We start from the raw sequence: 18,516 nt of genomic DNA on the forward strand, positions 1-18,516 counted from the left end.
CAGCAGGGACAGTGACAGAAGGATGTGTTTCAGGCTTCCCTTCTTGGCTTGTAGATGGCCATCTTCTTCCTGGGTCTTCATATTTTTTTCCCTCTAGGTGTGTGTGCACGTGTCAAGTGTCCAAATTTCCCCTTTTTATAAAGACACCAGTCATATCGGAGTAAGGCCCACTATAATGACTTGAGTTTAACTTGGTAATCTCTGTAAAGAACTTTCTTCCCTATGAGGTCACATTCTGAGTTCCTGGGGGTTATGACTTCAACATATTAATATCAGCAGGGACATAATCCATGTCCATAACAGGATATGACAGGAGAATTCCCTTCTGGATGCTTAGTACAATTTGTCAAGTTAGTAGGAATAACAGGATTCTAGCACATTCCTTATAGGATAGCATCTTCTGCCAAATCTCGTACATTTATAGATCCAGCTGGTTTACACAGCTCTCCAATGACAATGACAGGGAATTCTATTCTGATGTCATTCAAAGGTTCAACTTGTTTCAGATCTTCCTCCAAAGACTCAAAACTTCGCTTTTTCTGAACTATTTTGATTTTTCTGGTAAAGGAAACAGCTATATCAATGCATGACTGATTATTGGTGTCACTGTTGAAGTGTCTAAGCTTAAAATGACACTAAGATTGGAAAAAGATTTTTTAATAATATTTATTTATTCAGCTCTCCCAGGTCTTAATTGTGGGCATGCAAGACATATCCTCCTTGAGTATGTGGGATCTTTTCAGGATGTGAACTCTTAGTTATGGCGGGTGAGATTTGTTATAGTTCCCTGACCAGGGATTGAACTTGGGCAGCCTACATTGGAAGTGTGGAGTCCTAGCCACTGGACCACCAGGGAAGCCCAGCAAAATTCATTTTATTACACCTGCTACAATTTATTTTCATTCCTATCTCAGTTAAAAAAAAGTTTCTGAATTTTAAAACCCAATTTAAACATTTGCATATTTGTCTGTTTGAAAAAATTGGCATCACTGTAAATGTGCAAAAGTAGACCAGTTCAGATTTGGGGGCTTATACAAATGCAAATTGCAGAAGGGCACACATATCTTTTTAAAAATATAAAGAAAGACAAGAAGGGTTAAAAAAGTACTTTAGCAAGACCTGGCTTTTGATGGTTTGCTATGGAGGCAGGATTGAAGGAATTTGTAGTATGGAGATGCTTTTGCAAATAATTACAAGAATTTGCTTTCTGAGTTGATTTGAAGTCACATCTGACCCAAGTCAACCCCATTTAGAGCTGACCTAGGTGTGGGTAACTACAGGAACACTTGAAATCTCAGGAATTCCTAAGGGACTGAAACCGGCTCAAAACTATGGAGCCACAACTAAGCGGCTGAATGTCTGGGTGCCCACACTGAAGCTCCCTGAGAACAGAACTTGCTCACCTTGGCCTCGTGCATCATGTTGGGGACAGTTTCAGCATCACGACTACTGAATGTGTGTTTACAGGTGACTGGGTCCAAAGACGGCAAAAAGCAGCTCCACAGCAGTGGCTTGCAGTGAGATTGGGTTGATTCTTCCTCATCTGAGACACTGAGAAAATAAGAGGGACAGTGCGTGGGACTCACTCCACATGGGGGGTGCACTCAGGGGACATGGCAGGCAGATTCGAGCACAGGTGCATGGATCTTTCAGCACTAAGATCCTGTGATCTTACCACATCTTGTCATGAAATCCCCAAGTGTGGTCTCACCACGTCTTGTCTTGCAATCCCCCAGATTTAACTTTTGGTTATTTTAACCACACTATCTAATAAACAATAACTAGTTTAACTTTGAAATGGCTGACTACCTCTTATTATTAAGACTTAATATTAAGGGGCTATTTAAGTGATTTTTCACAGAGGAAGGTAGAGGAGATGGGTAAAAGTCATCTCTGCCCAGAAATACTTTTCCATTCTTTTTCTGTTTAATACAATGTTCTACCCATATTACTATCCTAACTAATGTTCTTTTGTTTGAGAGCAATGAACATTTACTCACAGTGATTTAATCCAAAAAGGGAGAGATTTTTCTGATGGCATCATTGTAATGGCATGGAAGCTTCCAGAAGAACCAGAACCAGAAGCTGGAAGAGCTCAGGATCTGACCCAGCTGCTCTAAGTAATTCTCCCCTGGGGCCTCTGCCCTATCCTCCCAGGTCCTCTCCCAATGTGGCTTTTCTTTTCTTTATAGACTCAATCTATCCGTTTTTCTATGTATTTGGCCAATATGGCAACTGAGAGGTCCCCAATTTAAATATTCTAAAATAATCTACAAGGACAGACCAGCATCTCCCAATCCCAATTCCCAAGTTCTGGAGAGAGAACGTGGTTGCCCCAGTTAGAGACAGTTCCTCTTTGACCCCACCTCTGGCTGACACAGGATCAAGCCATACAAATGTAGGCAACCTGGAGGTGGGGGTGGAGCAGGCTTCAGAGTTAGAGAATTGGAACAGAGCAGGCTTCCCTAGTGGCTCAAACAGTGAAGAACATGCCTGCAATGAGGAGGACCTGGGTTCGATCCCTGGGTTGGGAAGATCCACTGGAGAGGGGAATGGCTACTCACCCCAGTATTCTGGCCTGAAGAATTCCATGAACAGAGGATCCTGGTGGGCTACAGTACATGGGATCACAAAGAGTCGAACAGGACTAAACCACTTTCACTTTCTTACTTTTAGACACACCAGAAGTATTTACTACAGTTATCTCATTCCACTACAGCCCTTTTTTGGGAGGGAGGGGCTGGTTTGTAGTAAGATCAACTCACTGAAAAATGTAAAAAGCTCATATCTCTTAGACCCAGGGAAGGAAAATTAACCATCGTCTCACGTCTGTGGTCCTCACAGTCCTTCCTTTTAAGTTAATTAAAAAGTTCATCCTTTCATGAACTTTAGAATTAAATAAGTAAATGTGTCTAGGAATAGTGTACAAACAGTTAATGATCCATCTGCCAAAGCAGGGGAGGGAATAAGTGGGCAGGATCACTACCAAGCTAGTCCCTAGACCTCCCCCCATCTAGTCAGGGGTCCCAACACACTCGCTTCTTGAAGGTAAAATTTTTCTGCTCTTCCTTTTCCCATCCTCAGTCTTTTCTTTGACTCAGGACCCTCTGTCTCTTCCTCAGTTTGATGGAGAGAGTTAAGACTTAAGGGTTTCCAAAATTAGTGAAAAAGACTCAAATTTAAAGCCTAGATAGAAACCGCATCTTTTGAAATTCAACACTAAATTCACAATCTGCATCAGCCACATGATTTATACCTGAAAAGTGAACCATAATATTATTTCCCTTGAAGGGAAAAATACAAACCATTTCTAAAGAAATGAGAGAGTGTGTGCTGTGAAAGAGAAAACAAAGATTCCTGATAACCACGGATCTTGGGACAAGGTTTGTTCTCTACAGGGCTTTCTGCTCTTATCATCCCTAACCTTGTTGAGTTTTGAATCTCAGACCTAACAATGGAAACAATATGTCAGGAACTCGAGCTTGAAAACGGATACAAAACAGAGATCTGGCATTTTGTGTTCACAAAGGTGAGAGCAGAAGACAGTCATTCTTGTAACACTTTCATGTTAAGACTATGGGACCTCTGATCTTCACCACATTTTCTGAGTTATTAAAAATGGAAGTGGGAAGAAAGCCAGCTGTTGTATGCAGGGTGTTGGCAAACAAATGCAAAAAATGCAAAAAACAAATACAAAAATCTTTTTATTAATGAGTCAGGATTAAGGAATGGCAAAAGTAAAATAGGGGATAATGAAATAAATGCCACAATATCTAGTAACAGAGTTATAGTGGACTGATTTTGTTTGGAGAAAATTATGAAAAGCTGCAGGTCATCATTGATGACAATAGCTTATTAAATGGATAACAAAGTAATTGTGTTTTTCCTTCCTGAAGATTATGTTTGATTCTGCATAAACTAATTCCCTGATTCTATTTAGTTCCTTTATTTCTTGGTGTCACAGATAATTTTCAGAAAAACAATGCCATTGGAATTCAATATTTCTTTTCCTGAAATTGATATATTACAGGCCTGGCAACTGTAGGGATGTTCCTGAATTTCCAAAGAATAGATACATCAGTGAACATGGACTATTTTGAATATGGATGACAGATGCAATTCAAACCTGCTTTAGCAGGAGGGGCATCTCACCTAGGGTAACCGATATGCTCAGTATTTAGCTTCAGGTACAGCTGTATTCAGGGGAAAAACAATAGCTCGTATCAGGTCTTACCTTCTCTATCCCTGCCTTCCTTGAGTTGGGTTCATTTTCATCTTTTTTTTTGCAATGACTCTTATTTTCTTTGTGTTGGTATTTCATAGTACATATTCATTTTGTAGACAAGAACATGGGGAGCACCATGACTGGGAACTAGCATCTCTCTCCTGAGCCCAGGTGAAAATTCCTGGAAGTGAATGTGGATTTGGACAACAGGATCCTAGCTCCAGGTGTTATGTGGAGTTTTCCATTAGAGTGAGGGAAGATGGCCTTCTTTTTTTCCGAGTGTGTAAGCTCTTTGACTTTGCAGATGTCATAAGGTACCTGCAGTTACTTTCCTTTTCCAACCTGAGTCACCTTCTTGCTGCAGCACCCATCTCTCTCCCACTATGCACAGTCAAAAAGTCTTCCCCATCTTCCACTCACCACTCCACCCACTCACAATGCATATATACCCCCTCCACTGAACAGCCCTTATGACGGTGCCCTAGCCTCATATGCCATTCCTAGTAGGTAGATTCCAGGCACCTCGTGCTTGACATCTCAGCAGCAGGAACACTTGTGATGGCTCACTCATTCTTAAGGCAGGAATATTTCACCTCCCACAGACCACGGAGCCTAAGTTCCCTCCAGAGTTCAGTCCTGGGCTCACCCTCCATCCACACCCTTGCTTGGTCCCCTCCTCTGTAAGCAGAAGACACAGAACACACAGGCACTCTGTAAATGTGAGTCGGAGGGACAGCTGGACGAATGGATAAGGAACGGATGACCAAGGTTCTAAGCACACCAGGACTCTGGGCAGCTCTTCCAAGCCTGATGGGCATTGACCTCTGCAGGACCACTCAGGAGACCCCACCCCAGCTCTGCTGGGCATAGCATTGTCCCTCTGGGCCTGGGAAACCAGTTCCCAAAGTTTTTCTGAATCTGCACATCATCGCAGAGTGGTTGGTGAAGAAAAGTTCATTCCCGTCTCGTGTGCTTCCCGGGTACTTGCAGAGAACCATTCTTCCACTGTCGACCCACTGGCAGAGAGAGAATAACTTTGTTTGAGAAATGAAGCCATCTCATTCCTTCCCACATAAGTATTGGAGCTCTCCATGCTGGCCCCAGATGCTATCAGAGCAATGTTATCAGTGGTTGCCACAGCCAGAGAAGGACAGCACCCATCATTCATTCCCTATTCAGGGAAATGGCACCTACGAACCTGATTTTCACTGACTAATAACTGCTCTGAATTCCCACAGACATATCATAGGTAGCATTGTCCTTTAAAATAAACACATAAAAAGTGTTTGATTTGGTGGATTATATTTAAAATAAATATACAAGAAAATAGATACCAATAAAATCTATTGAGAGCAAAGGCTTTTTAAGTCTTGCATGACAAAAGAGTTATATTAAGACAGAACTTTCAAAAGCCATTTTGACTGGCAATTTAATCTTTCTTGACAGTCCAAGTTATCAATTTTGTAATTAGCAACTCTGTAGACAAAATAAATAAGTAAATAAACTTCATTGATACTTTTTTGGTATCTGAGGAAAAGAGAGAAATATGTGTGGAAAAGTCAAGTGCTGTTTTATAACAGAGGTCATTTTTTCCTGCTGGAACTACTACAGTAAAATTTATCTAGTTATGGGTGTATACATATATGTATGTCCTTTGATTCTGGATAGTTATGAAATCTTTTAATATTTTTAATATATTGTACAAATACATGGAATTTAAAACTAAAAATATTAAACATTAACAAAGAACAGTGAATAACTCCTATTGGAGTAATTTATTTTTATTTTATATCTTGAGTGTTTTGATCATATTTACTGCTGCAGAGCTTTAACATGGACATATTCAAAAGTGGTCACTTCCATAGCATCCCAATTTGATTTCAGTGTTACCAGACTCTGGACCAGGTCTGCATTGTATAACACCGCCCCCTAGTGTCTGAATGCTTCATCACACAGCAACCCTAAAAAGCTGTTTAGTAGCTAAGTGGTCCACTGGAGAAGGGAATGGCAAACCACTTGGCATTCTTGCCTTGAGAACCCCACGAACAGTATGAAAAGGCAAAAATATATGACACTGAAAGGTGAACTCCCCAGATTAGTAGGTATCCAATATGCTGCTGGAGAAGAGTGAAGAAAGAGCTCCAGAAGGAATGAAGTTATGAAGAAGCTAAGCCAAAGCAGAAACATGTCGCAGAAAGTAATACAACACTGTAAATCAAATAATTTCCTGATGCTGGGAAAGATTGAGGGCAGGAGGAGAAGAGGATGACAGAGGATGAGATGGTTGGATGGCATCACTGACTTGGTGGACATGAATTTGATTATAAACTCCGGGAGTTGGTGATGGACAGGGAAGCCTGGCATGCTGCGGTTCATGAGGTCGCAGAGTCAGACACGCAACTGAAGTGAACTGAAATCAAATATATACCAGTAAAAATTAATTTTAAGAAATTTTAAAGAAATAACTATATAAAATACATGCCTGGAAACAAAGGCATATTTCAGTCCTTGGGCATGCAAACAGGCTAGGGTGGGGCTGCCCTCCCCAGAGCCTCTTCTCTTTGGTGATGGAAAAGGCAAAGAACAGACGGCAGTCAAATTAGATGAATACTTCATGAATTCCCATGTTTAAATCAGAAGATTTTCAACTTCATTTTGGAAAATCTTACTTTATTAAAAATTATTAATCAACAAAGATGCTACTGCAATCAACTTTAAAAGACAAAGACAAAATTGTATTGATGACTTTTTCATGGGCAGCTGATAAACATGTCCAAATAAAAATTTGGTGAAGAATGAATACTCAGTTATTCTGTGCTTTCTAGATACTCCTTAAACTTAAGTATCTTAAATGTTTTTGGTAGAAATCACATGGCCCTTAACAGCCCCAGACATCAAAGAAGCTCAGCCCTATGATGTATTTTCCATAAAATTCAGTTTAGTTCAGTCACTCAGTCGTGTCTGACTCTTTGCGATCCCATGGACTGCAGCACGCCAGGCTTCCCTGTCCATCACCAATTCCTGGAGCTTGCTCAAACTCATGTCCATTGCGTCGGTGATGCCGTATACTTATAGCTCTTTTAAAAGGATCAGCACTACTCTAGATATATTTTTGTTTGTAATTCAAAGATGATCAGCTTATTTTTCTACTTATTCAGTATAGAAATTACCACCAAAAAATAGCCAAGTAAGGTAGTGAAGATTCTCTTCAAGTCAAAGAAAGGCATCTCCTGCATCAGAGAGTAATCAATCCACATACAGCTCAGTATTATTTATTCCTTTGCAAAACGCCTCAGTGATCCACATTATGATGTGTATACATGTTTGTTCTATATTTAAATGCATTATGTAGAAGCCTTACATACCGATTTTCAATTATTCCACCTTCACAGAGAAACGTATCGATGTATTACATGTCTATTCATACTCATTACATGAAGGTATTCTTTAAAGTTGCATACAGGAGGAAGGTGGTGGGAAGGTATAAACTTCCAGTTATAAGTCCTTGGGTTGTAATGTACAACTTTATGAAATAGTTAACACTGCTGTATGGTATATATGAAAGTTGTTAAAAGAGTAAATCTAAGAGTTCTCACAAAGAAAAAATGTTTTCTCTTTATTGTATATATATATATGAGATGATGGAGGCTAATTCAACTATTTGTAGTAATCATTTCACAATAAATGTTTAAACCATTATGCTATACACCTTGAAGTTACACATTGTTACATGTCAATTATATTTCAATAAAACTGGGGAAAATTTTCAAAATAAAGTTGCACAGAAAAATAAGCATAACACCACTGCAAACAGATGTCTCTGCCCGAGTTTCACAGATTTATTTCCTTTTCTTCCAAACCACATCAAATATCACATGGTCCTTGAGTAGTCTCTCTGCACCATGTGTGAAGAGATGGTCGTCACAGCCCCTTTGGTAGCACTGCTTTTGCTCTGGGAACCCTGAAGGAATAACGCCGCTTGCTGCTAAGGTGCTGAACCATTTGCTTCTCTTGATTATCTGGTGCTTCAGAAGATACCAGCTCCTCTCCATCTACACATATTTTAAAACAAAACAACATCATTTTTTAAAATGTTAAGAGATCCCATCCATTAATGTCACATTTCCTCTTGTTAATTTCACAACTGTTAATGAACTGCACAAATATCATATTGCTCTGATTTCTTAAAGTTCATAGTGGATGAACATGGCAAATTTCTCAAGAATAGTAACAGAGCATTAACGAAGAGAATTTAATGTTCAATGTAAGCAATACTTAAAAAGAGATCTATTGTGACTTTTATCTACAAAATGACATCATTTCACTGGAAGGAGAGGGCAATCATATTGGTGTCTTTTCACTTTGCTGTTTTTCTCCTACCAGATTTCTGTGGCTAAAGGGTATCAAAATAGTTGTTTATGTTGAAAACAATTCTAATGATTGTAACTGAGCAAAGCATATCTGAGGCTCCCTGCAGGAGGAAAAGGTACTGAGGTGGAGTAAGGGGACCCCACGTCCCTTCTCCTGGAGGTGAGAGTCAATCTCTACTTGCTGCTGCTTCTGATCTTTGGGGAAGGATGCATCCTAAGAATCTAGGACTTAACTCTGTTTCAGCTTTTCATATCTAGCAGTCAATAAACTGTCACCCAGAAACCCTCAAAACTGTCTTATTAGACTCCAAAAAGAAAATATGAGTTCTTCTATGGATTAAATGGTGTCCCCCTAGAAGATGTTATCCTAACCACCCCCCTACCCTTTGCAGATGATTAAGTTAAGATGAAATCATTGGGGTGGGCCCTAATCTGATTGTGTCCTTATAAAAAGAGGATATTTGGACACAGACAAGCACAGGGAGTACACCACATGAAGGTGAAGGCCCATATCAAGGGTGATGTATCTGAAAATCAAGGAACACAGATTTCCAGCAAGTCACCAGAAGTTAGCAGAGAGACAGGGAAAAGGTTTTTTCTCACAGCCCTGAAAAGGAGCCAGCCCTGCTGACACCCTGATCTCCGATTCTGGTCGCCAGGACTGAGACAATACATTTCTGTGGTTTAAGCCACCCAGTGTATGGAAGTCACAACAAACTAATTCTCTGCTGTGCTAGATATTCCATCCTATAAATTAAACAAGAAAAAAAAGAGAGAGAAATGAATCCCTATGACTTGTCTCACACTTCATATCTGCTACTGTTTATAACGTGGGCGGAAGAAGTTGGAGCAGGGTGATGCAGCGGACTACCTCTGCTTCCCACCTGTGCACTAAAGCTTGACGCACGTCTGGTCGCAGAGCCTGCTGGGAAATGAATGGCTTTTCACAGTGAGCGTTCAAATGGTTGATTAGTGTTTCCAGGTGTTTATGTCCAACCAGCAGTCCTGCTTTAAAAATAGCTGGAGTGTGCCACAAGTAAATGTTTTTATCTCTACTGCTATGTGAGGATGAAAGAGAAATACTTTGTCAGGAGCACATCCCAAGACTGTGTGTAAAGGGCACAGACATTCACGTCAGACCCTCTCCACTCACTGGCTCTGCGACTTGGGGCATTCAGCTAGAGACATGGTTTCTTAGAAAAAGTTTTAGTAAGAAGAAGTTATTTCTTACTTGTCTTCTTATTTTTGAAATATATTAATCTAATTGTCTCCAAAAGAAAAATATTTAGGGATCCTTCACTATTCAAGGGTCGAACCTAAAATAATAATAAAAAAAGATTACCATTTCAATGAATGCTTTTAAAAATTAAGTTACATATAAAGAATTAAGAATAAATATATTCTATTTAAATTGCCCCCTTAGAGTAACATAGTCTCAAAAAAAAAACCAATTACAGGAAATAAATGGTGTTACAAACTCATATTGATAAAATTTCAGAAACATGAATATTACAGATTTAAAAAATCTGAATATTACTAACTTAAATAGATATATATATTTCATTCTTCTATTAACTTTTTGACAGTTATTAGTAACTAAAAGATTTTCCTGAGAAGATACATCTGTCTTGTGGATTCATTTTATCAAACTAAGTGTGACTTGTTCACATTCAGAATGCTGGAAAAGTATATTTTATGTAGTGGAACAGTACTTAAAAAAGTTTTTGTGTTGCTGCTGATATTGTTTAAAGTGGGGCAAAATCTCACATATAATTGTGAATATTTCCTTCATCCTTTCCTATATAAAATTCCTTTTTGATGGCTCAAGCTATGTATACTCCACATATGTAAGAATTAATTGTTCTTAAATCTTCAAGCATGGGCTTCTCTTAACAAAATAGCAGTATTTTCACTTTAAAATTTTAATGTATATTTCAAATTATTTACAGTATAGATACAAAATTTTTATTTTATTATGAATCTGAAATTCTAATTGAAAATCAGAGCTGAAGCACAGCTTTGGTTATATACTGTTCCTTTTTTTGCCACTAAAATTTTCCTTCACAGGATGAAAAATTATACTAAGTGAAAATTAGTGATAAATACAAGTGACTAAAATGAAAGTGGGAAGTTAATATCTGTATGTATGATATAAATATGCATGTGTGTGCTCAGTCGCTTCAGTTGTGTTTGACTCTTTGCAACCCTATGAACAGTTGCCCACCAGGCTTCTCTGTCCATGGGATTCTCCAGGCAAGAATACTGGAGTGGGCTGCTGTGCCCTTCTCCAGAGGATCTTTTGGACCTGGGGATCGAACTTGCATCTGCCTGCATCTCCTGTACGGCACGTGGATTCTTTACCCACTGAGTCACCTGGGAAGCCCCCAATATGCATATTTTATCTATATAAATAAACAGCACACATTTATATCATGAAAATCCTACTTTATATAATGCAACTAAATATCACAAGAGAGTTCTTGTAGCGAAATTAACCAATTTGGTGTCTGTTGGTTATTTTTAGTCTTAGCTAAGCCTCTAAATTACCAAGTACACATTAGAAAGTCTAGCAAATGCACAACTGAGTTTCCATATTCAGTCAGTAATCCATCAGTCACATGATCTCAGTGTCGAGTCACCTTCTTGAGGGGGATGGTCTGGATCCAGTCCATGGTGTTCACATCAAAGATGTCCACTGCATTTTCACTGTACACTGAGAGATATGGGGCATTGTAACCTGGGAGAAGGGGAGGAGGTAACAGCAAGTGTGGGCTTCAGGATTCATTATTCAATTAGAATTTGTTATTAGGATAATTATAAATTCACATGCAATTGTAATTAACACAGAAAGATCTCTTGCACATTCTGCCCAGTTTTCCCCAATGTAACATTTTGCAGAACTAGCATATTGACATTGATAGAGCTGGCCTATCCATCTTAAGCAGATTTCCCATTTTACTAACACTCGTGCACATGTGTGTGTGTGTCAAGGTCTATACAATTGTGCCACTTGTATAGGTTTATGTGTCCACCACCAAAGATACGGAATAGTTCCAAAGATCTCCCCTGATGCCCTTTTATAATCCCACTCACTTCCTCTCCATCTTCCTCTCCTTCCTTAATCTCTTACTCCATTTCTAAAATTTTGTCATTTCAAAAACGTTATGTAAATGGAATCATACCGTATTCATGATTAATTATATCTGCTAAGCCCAAATACATTTTAAGAAAAACTTCAGATTGGAAACCAAAGAGAATCCCTCAATAATATTTTAATTATTATATAGTAGCTGCCTTAAAATCTTTTTTAATAAACATGATTAACAAATTAAAATGGCAAATAAATGATGCACATGTGTCAAATTGTAGATTAAAACACATATGTAAAATCTGACCATGATCTTTCTAATGCTATTAGATAATAGCAGCATCATTAAGTAATTTCATAACTTTTCAAAATCTATGAATCCTAAACCATGTCAGCTCACTGAAAGAGTATGGCATAAGATTAGAAAAGTATATGTGGGGAGTGAAATCAATGAATAATAAAAACAGTTGATTTCTCATCAGAAATGATGGATGTTAGAAAGCAGTAGAATGACATTTTTAAAGTGTTGAAAGAAAAAAAATGACTCAGTTTTTTAGCTGACCTTCCCAGACTCACTAGTTTACATTAAGCTTTCCTCCTTCATGCTCCTATAGAATACTATACTCCCTGTCACAGCACTTGCTTAATTATTGATCTCATACCATGATTATAATCTCCATAAGGATTCACTCTGTCTGTTTTACCAGGTTTAATATTGTGCCCTTAACCTTTAGCATAGCAAGCTGGTCATATTAAGTGCTCAATTAGTATGCTCTAAGTGAATAAAAAAGAGCTGTATTAAAATTATAAAATGATAGCCTGCATCAATAAAATATCAAATAAGCTAAAATCATTTTATTTTAATTTAAATAATTTAAAATTATTTAATATAAAATTATTTGAACATTCTATGTAGACTTTACATAGGGTGAAGGCAATGGCACCCCACTCCAGTACTCTTGGCTGGAAAATCCCATGGACGGAGGAGCCTGGTAGGCTGCAGTCCATGGGTTTGCTAAGAGTCGGACACGACTGAGCGACTTCACTTTCACTTTTCACTTTCATGCATTGGAGAAGGAAATGGCAACCCACTCCAGTGTTCTTGCCTGGAGAATCCCAGGGACGGCGGGGTTAGACTTTACATAAGCTAAACCCAAAAGGCAAAAAGTAATTTATTTAGTAACTATTTCTTACAGTTAATGCTTATGTGATTTTCAGTGATCTTGAAGACATCTATTTAGGATCTTACAAAAAGCAACAACTTGGGTTAAGAATATATTCAAGGTAAGTTATCTAATGAATATAGTAAACATTAAAGGCTAAGTTATTTCACATGTTTGACTTAAATATAACTTCTTTAGAGCTCTTCTACTTGAAGAGACATAGACAACTCAGGAAAAATCTTCAGTGATGCTTTCAAAAATTAAAGCTGTCATGAACAATATTTAGTCGTAGGATATAAAACTGTAACAACAAGGACAGAAAGGTACAGAAAGACAAGAAAATAAATTGTAAGATAGCCTTACAGCAATAAGTTGGAGGTGCTGGCCACATTAGTTCAACTGGCCTAGATCTGAGGCCCCTGCTGTCAGTGTAAATTCCAATGCTCTTGAAACACAACAGATACTCAATACTAGAGATCTCAACTGCACAGAGAGCATCCACTGGTTGATGAGTGATAAATGACAGTGTAGGGTCATGGAAGTGCAGCATCCTGTATGGAACTCCTTCTCTCTTCAAGGGGTATCTGAGGAATCCCGACTGAAATCCTACACAGAGCTGTTCACTGAAGATGCCCATCCACTGGACAGTGGTTGGGATTTGGAGTTGTTTAAATTTTTTGTGAGAAATTGTATTGCTCTGAAACAGCTCGTAACAGAAGACTTGGCTTTTCCTAGCCACACAGAGGCATGTATGGGCCCCTTGGCACACTGTTCCAGAAGTCATGGTGTGGCACCCTTTGGTTTCTGCCAGCCTGTGACTATCAGTCTTTTCTCCATCCAAAACTGACATGGGAAATAGCTGCACGTGGTGACTCCGCCCTGAGATCACTGCAACCATCTGGCCGTGGGGGATAAGCTCAATCTGGTGAATCTTCTTTATGTCACCAACGCGAATAATTTCTACACATTTAAACATATTTGTAAGTCATTTTCAAATTCAAAATAATTTGTATTTACTTATTTCAAAAGTCTCCAAATTTCCCCCCAAACAATTAAGAAAGGTCCTAATAAAAATGATCTAATAAATCTTCTTAATGTCATTAACTTGACTATTTTCTATACAAATAAAATGTCAAGTCTCCTTCAAATTAGAAATGTTTTCTTATTTTTAAAAAATCTCTTTATTGAGGTATAATGGATATATAACAATATATTAGTTTCAGGTGTACAACATAATGATTCAATATTTGTATGTATTGAGAAATGGTCACCAAAATAAATCTAGTCAGTAGCCAACACCATATATAATTATAATTTTTTTCTTGTAATAAAAACTTTTGCAGTCTACAAACAATAAATACTGAAGAGGGTGTGGAGAAAAGGGAACCCTCTTACACTGTTGGTGGGAATGCAAACTAGTACAGCCACTGTGGAGAACAGTGTGGAGATTCCTTAAAAACTAGAAAAACCATATGACCCAGCAATCCCGTTGCTGGGCATATACACCGAGGAAACCAGAATTGAAAGAGATACGTGTACTCCAGTGTACATTGCAGCACTGTTTACAATAGCTAGGACATGGAAGCAACCTAGATGTCTATCGGCAGATGAGTGGATAAGAAAACTGGTACGTATACACAATGGAATATTACTCAGGTATTAAAAAGAACACAGTTAAATCAGTTCTAATGAGGTGGATGAAACTGGAGCCTATTACACAGAGTGAAGTAAGTCAGAAAGAAAAACATCAATATTAATGCATATATATGGAATTTAGAAAGAACAGTAATGATGACCCTATATGTGAGACAGCAAAAGAGACACAGATATAAAGAACAGGAGGCGAGGGTGGGATGATTTGAGAGAATAGCATTGAAACATGTATATTACCATATGTGAAATAGATCACCGGTCCAAGTTTGATGTATGAAGCAGGGCACTCAAAGCCGGTGCACTGGGACAACCCAGAGGGATGAGATGGGGAAGGAGGTGGGAGGGGAGTTCAGAACAGGGGGAGACTTGTACACCTGTGGCTGATTCATGTCAATGTATGGCAAAACCCACCACAATATTGTAAAGTAATTAGCCTCCAATTAAAATAAATAAACTAATTAAAAAACTTTTTGCAATAAACTTTGTTAGCAATTCTCAAATATGCTTATTATTAACCATACCACTTGCCTGTACATGACATACCCAAGACTTACTGATGATGGGCAGTTTACACCTTTAAACCCCCTTCATCCATTTTGCCCATTATCCCCACCTTCAACAACCTCAGTTGTTCTCCATATCTGTGAATGTGTTTGTGTTTGGATTCCACATAAGTGAGACCATACGCTATTTATCTTTCTTTGACATTTTTCACTTCGAGTAACACCCTCGAGGGTCATTCATACTGTTGAAAATAGGAAGAGTTCTTTCTTTCTTATGGCTGAATTCAGATCAGAGATCAGATCAGTCGCTCAGTCGTGTCCTACTCTTTGAGACCCCATGAATCACAGCACGCCAGGCCTCCCCGTCCATCACCAACTCCCGAAGTTCACTCAGACTCACGTCCATCGAGTCAGTGATGCCATCCAGCCATCTCATCCTCTGTCATCCCCTTCTCCTCCTGTCCCCAATTCCTCCCAGCATCAGAGTCTTTTCCAATGAGTCAGCTCTTCGCATGAGGTGGCCAAAGTACTGGAGTTTCAGCTTTAGCATCATTCCTTCCAAAGAAATCCCAGGGCTGATCTCCTTCAGAATGGACTGGATGGATCTCCTTGCAGTCCAAGGGACTCTCAAGAGTCTTCTCCAACACCACAGTTCAAAAGCATCAATTCTTCGGCGCTCAGCCTTCTTCACAGTCTAACTCTCACATCCATACATGACCACAGGAAAAATCATAGCCTTGACTAGACGGACCTTTGTTGGCAAAGTAATGGCTCTGCTTTCGAATGTGCTATCTAGGTTGGTCATAACTTTCCTTCCAAGGAGTAAGCATCTTTTAATTTCATGGCTGCAGTCACCATCTGCAGTGATTTTGGAGCCCAGAAAAATAAAGTCTGACACTGTTCCCACTGTTTCCCCATCTATTTCCCATGAAGTGGTGGGACCGGATGCCACGATCTTCATTTTCTGAATGTTGAGCTTTAAGCCAACTTTTTCACTCTCCTCTTTCACTTTCATCAAGAGGCTTTTGAGTTCCTCTTCACTTTCTGCCATAAGGGTGTTATCATCTGCATATCTGAGGTTATTGATATTTCTCCTGGCAATCTTGATTCCAGCTTGTGTTTCTTCCAGTCCAGTGTTTCTCATGATGTACTCTGCATATAAGTTAAATAAGCAGGGTGACAATATACAGCCTTGACATACTTCTTTTCCTATTTGGAACCAGTCTGTTGTTCCATGTCCAGTTCTAACTGTTGCCTCCTGACCTGCATACAAATTTCTCAAGAGGCAGATCAGGTAGGTGTTCTGATATTCCCATCTCTTTCAGAATTGTCCATAGTTTATTGTGATCCACTCAAAGGCTTTGGCATAGTCAATAAAGCAGAAATAGATGTTTTTCTGGAACTCTCTTGCTTTTTCCATGATCCAGCGAATGTTGGCAATTTGATCTCTGGTTCCTCTGCCTTTTCTAAAACCAGCTTGAACATCAGGAAGTTCATGGTTCACATATTACTGAAGCCTGGCTTGGAGAATTTTGAGCATTACTTTACTAGCGTGTGAGATGAGTGCAATTGTGCAGTAGTTTGAGCATTCTTTGGCATTGCCTTTCTTTGGGATTGGAATGAAAACTGACCTTTTCCAGTCCTGTGGCCACTGCTGACTCTTCCAAATTTTCTGGCATATTGAGTAAAGCACTTTCACAGCATCATCTTTTAGGATTTGGAATAGCTCAACTGGAATTCCATCACCTCCACTAGCTTTGTTCGTAGTGATGCTTTCTAAGGCCCACTTGACTTCACATTCCAGGATGTCTGGCTCTAGGTGAGTGATTACACCATCATGATTATCTGGGTCGTGAAGATCTTTTTTGTACAGTACTTCTGTGTATTCTTGCCACCTCTTCTTAATATCTTCTGCTTCTGTTAGGTCCATACCATTTCTGTCCTTTATCGAGCTCATCTTTGTATGAAATGTTCCTTTGGTATTTCTGATTTTCTTGAAGAGATCCCTAGTCTTTCCCATTGTGTTGTTTTCCTCTATTTCTTTGCATTGATCGCTGAAGAAGGCTTTCTTATCTCTTCTTGCTATTCTTTGGAACTTTGCATTCAGATGTTTGTATCTTTCCTTTTCTCCTTTGCTTTTCGCTTCTCTTCTTTTCACAGCTATTTGTAAGGCCTCCCCAGACAGCCATTTTGCTTTTTTGCATTTCTTTTCCATGGGGATGGTCTTGATCCCTGTCTCCTGTACAATGTCATGAACCTCAGTCCATAGTTCATCAGGCACTCTATCTATCAGATCTAGGCCCTTAAATCTATTTCTCACTTCCACTGTATAATCATAAGGGATTTGATTTAGGTCATACCTGAATGGTCTAGTGGTTTTCCCCACTTTCTTCAATTTAAGTCTGAATTTGGCAATAAGGAGTTCATGGTCTGAGCCACAGTCAGCTCCTGGTCTTGTTTTTGCTGACTGTATAGAGCTTCTCCATCTTTGGCTGCAAAGAATATAATCAATCTGATTTCGGTGTTGACCATCTGGTGATGTCCATGTATACAGTCTTCTCTTGTGTTGTTGGAAGAGGGTGTTTGTTATGACCAGTGCATTTTCTTGGCAAAACTCTATTAGTCTTTGCCCTGTTTCATTCCGTATTCCAAGGCCAAATTTGCCTGTTAAATATATATAACTGTTATTGTTCAGTTGCTCAGTCATGTCCAACGCTTTGTGATCCCATGGACTTCAGCACACCAGGCTTCCCTGTCCTTCACCAACTCCCAGACCTTGCTCAAACTCATGTCCATTGAGTTGGTGATGCCATCCAACCATCTCGTCCTCTGTCATCCCCTTCTCCTCCTGCCTTCTATCTTTCCCAGCATCAGAGTCTTTTCTAGTGAGTCAGCTCTTTGCATCAGGTGCCCAAAGTACTGGAGCTTCAGCTTCAGCATCAGTCCTTCCAATGAATATTCAGGACTGATTTCCTTTAGGATTCACTGATTTAATCTCCTTGCAGTCCAAAGGATTCTCAAGAGTCTTCTTCAACACCACAGTTCAAAAGCATCAATTCTTCAGTGCTCAGCTTTCTTCACAGTCCAACTCTCACATCCATACATGACTACTGGAAAAACCATAGCTTATACAGATTTTGTTGGCAAAATAATGTCTTTGCTTTTTAATATGCTGTCTAGGTTGGTCATAGCTTTTCTTCCAAGGAGCAAATGTCTTTTCATTTCAAGGCTGCAGTCACCCTCTGCAGTGATCTTGGGCCCAAGAAAATAAAGTCTGTCACTGTTCCATTGTTTTCCCATCTATTTGCCATGAAGTGATGGGACTACATGCCATGACCTTTGTTTTTTGAATGTTGAGTTTTAAGCCAGATTTTTCAGTCTACTCTTTCACCTTCATCAACAGGCTCTTTAGTTTCTCTTCACTTTCTGCCATAAGGGTGGTGTCATCTGCATATGTGAAGTTATTGATATTTATCTCAGCAATCTTGATTCCAGCTTGTGCTTCATCCAGTCC

General features: G+C 39.1%; 1 protein-coding gene across 6 annotated transcripts in view; it reads right to left on the reverse strand.

Annotated features, from left to right (window-relative positions):
• Nucleotides 1–7,510: 7,510 nt before the first annotated feature.
• Nucleotides 7,511–18,516, reverse strand: part of LOC109562578 (serine/threonine-protein kinase MRCK alpha-like) — a 70,638-nt gene continuing 59,632 nt past the window's right edge. For 2 of the 6 annotated variants that reach the window (XM_070795166.1, XM_070795164.1), the window contains 4 exons: nt 13,210–13,806; nt 11,235–11,332; nt 9,827–9,911; nt 7,511–8,277 (listed from right to left, as the gene is read on the reverse strand). In XM_070795166.1, coding sequence (XP_070651267.1) covers nt 8,147–8,277; nt 9,827–9,911; nt 11,235–11,332; nt 13,210–13,806 — 911 coding nt within the window. In that variant the 3' untranslated portion in view covers nt 7,511–8,146. The remainder of the gene's footprint in view (nt 8,278–9,826; nt 9,912–11,234; nt 11,333–13,209; nt 13,807–18,516) is intronic. The other 4 variants (XM_070795168.1, XM_070795167.1, XM_070795165.1 and 1 more) reach the window with 3 other exon arrangements.

This window comes from Bos indicus, chromosome 8, assembly GCF_029378745.1.
Source record: "Bos indicus isolate NIAB-ARS_2022 breed Sahiwal x Tharparkar chromosome 8, NIAB-ARS_B.indTharparkar_mat_pri_1.0, whole genome shotgun sequence".
Taxonomy (NCBI): Eukaryota; Metazoa; Chordata; class Mammalia; order Artiodactyla; family Bovidae; genus Bos; species Bos indicus.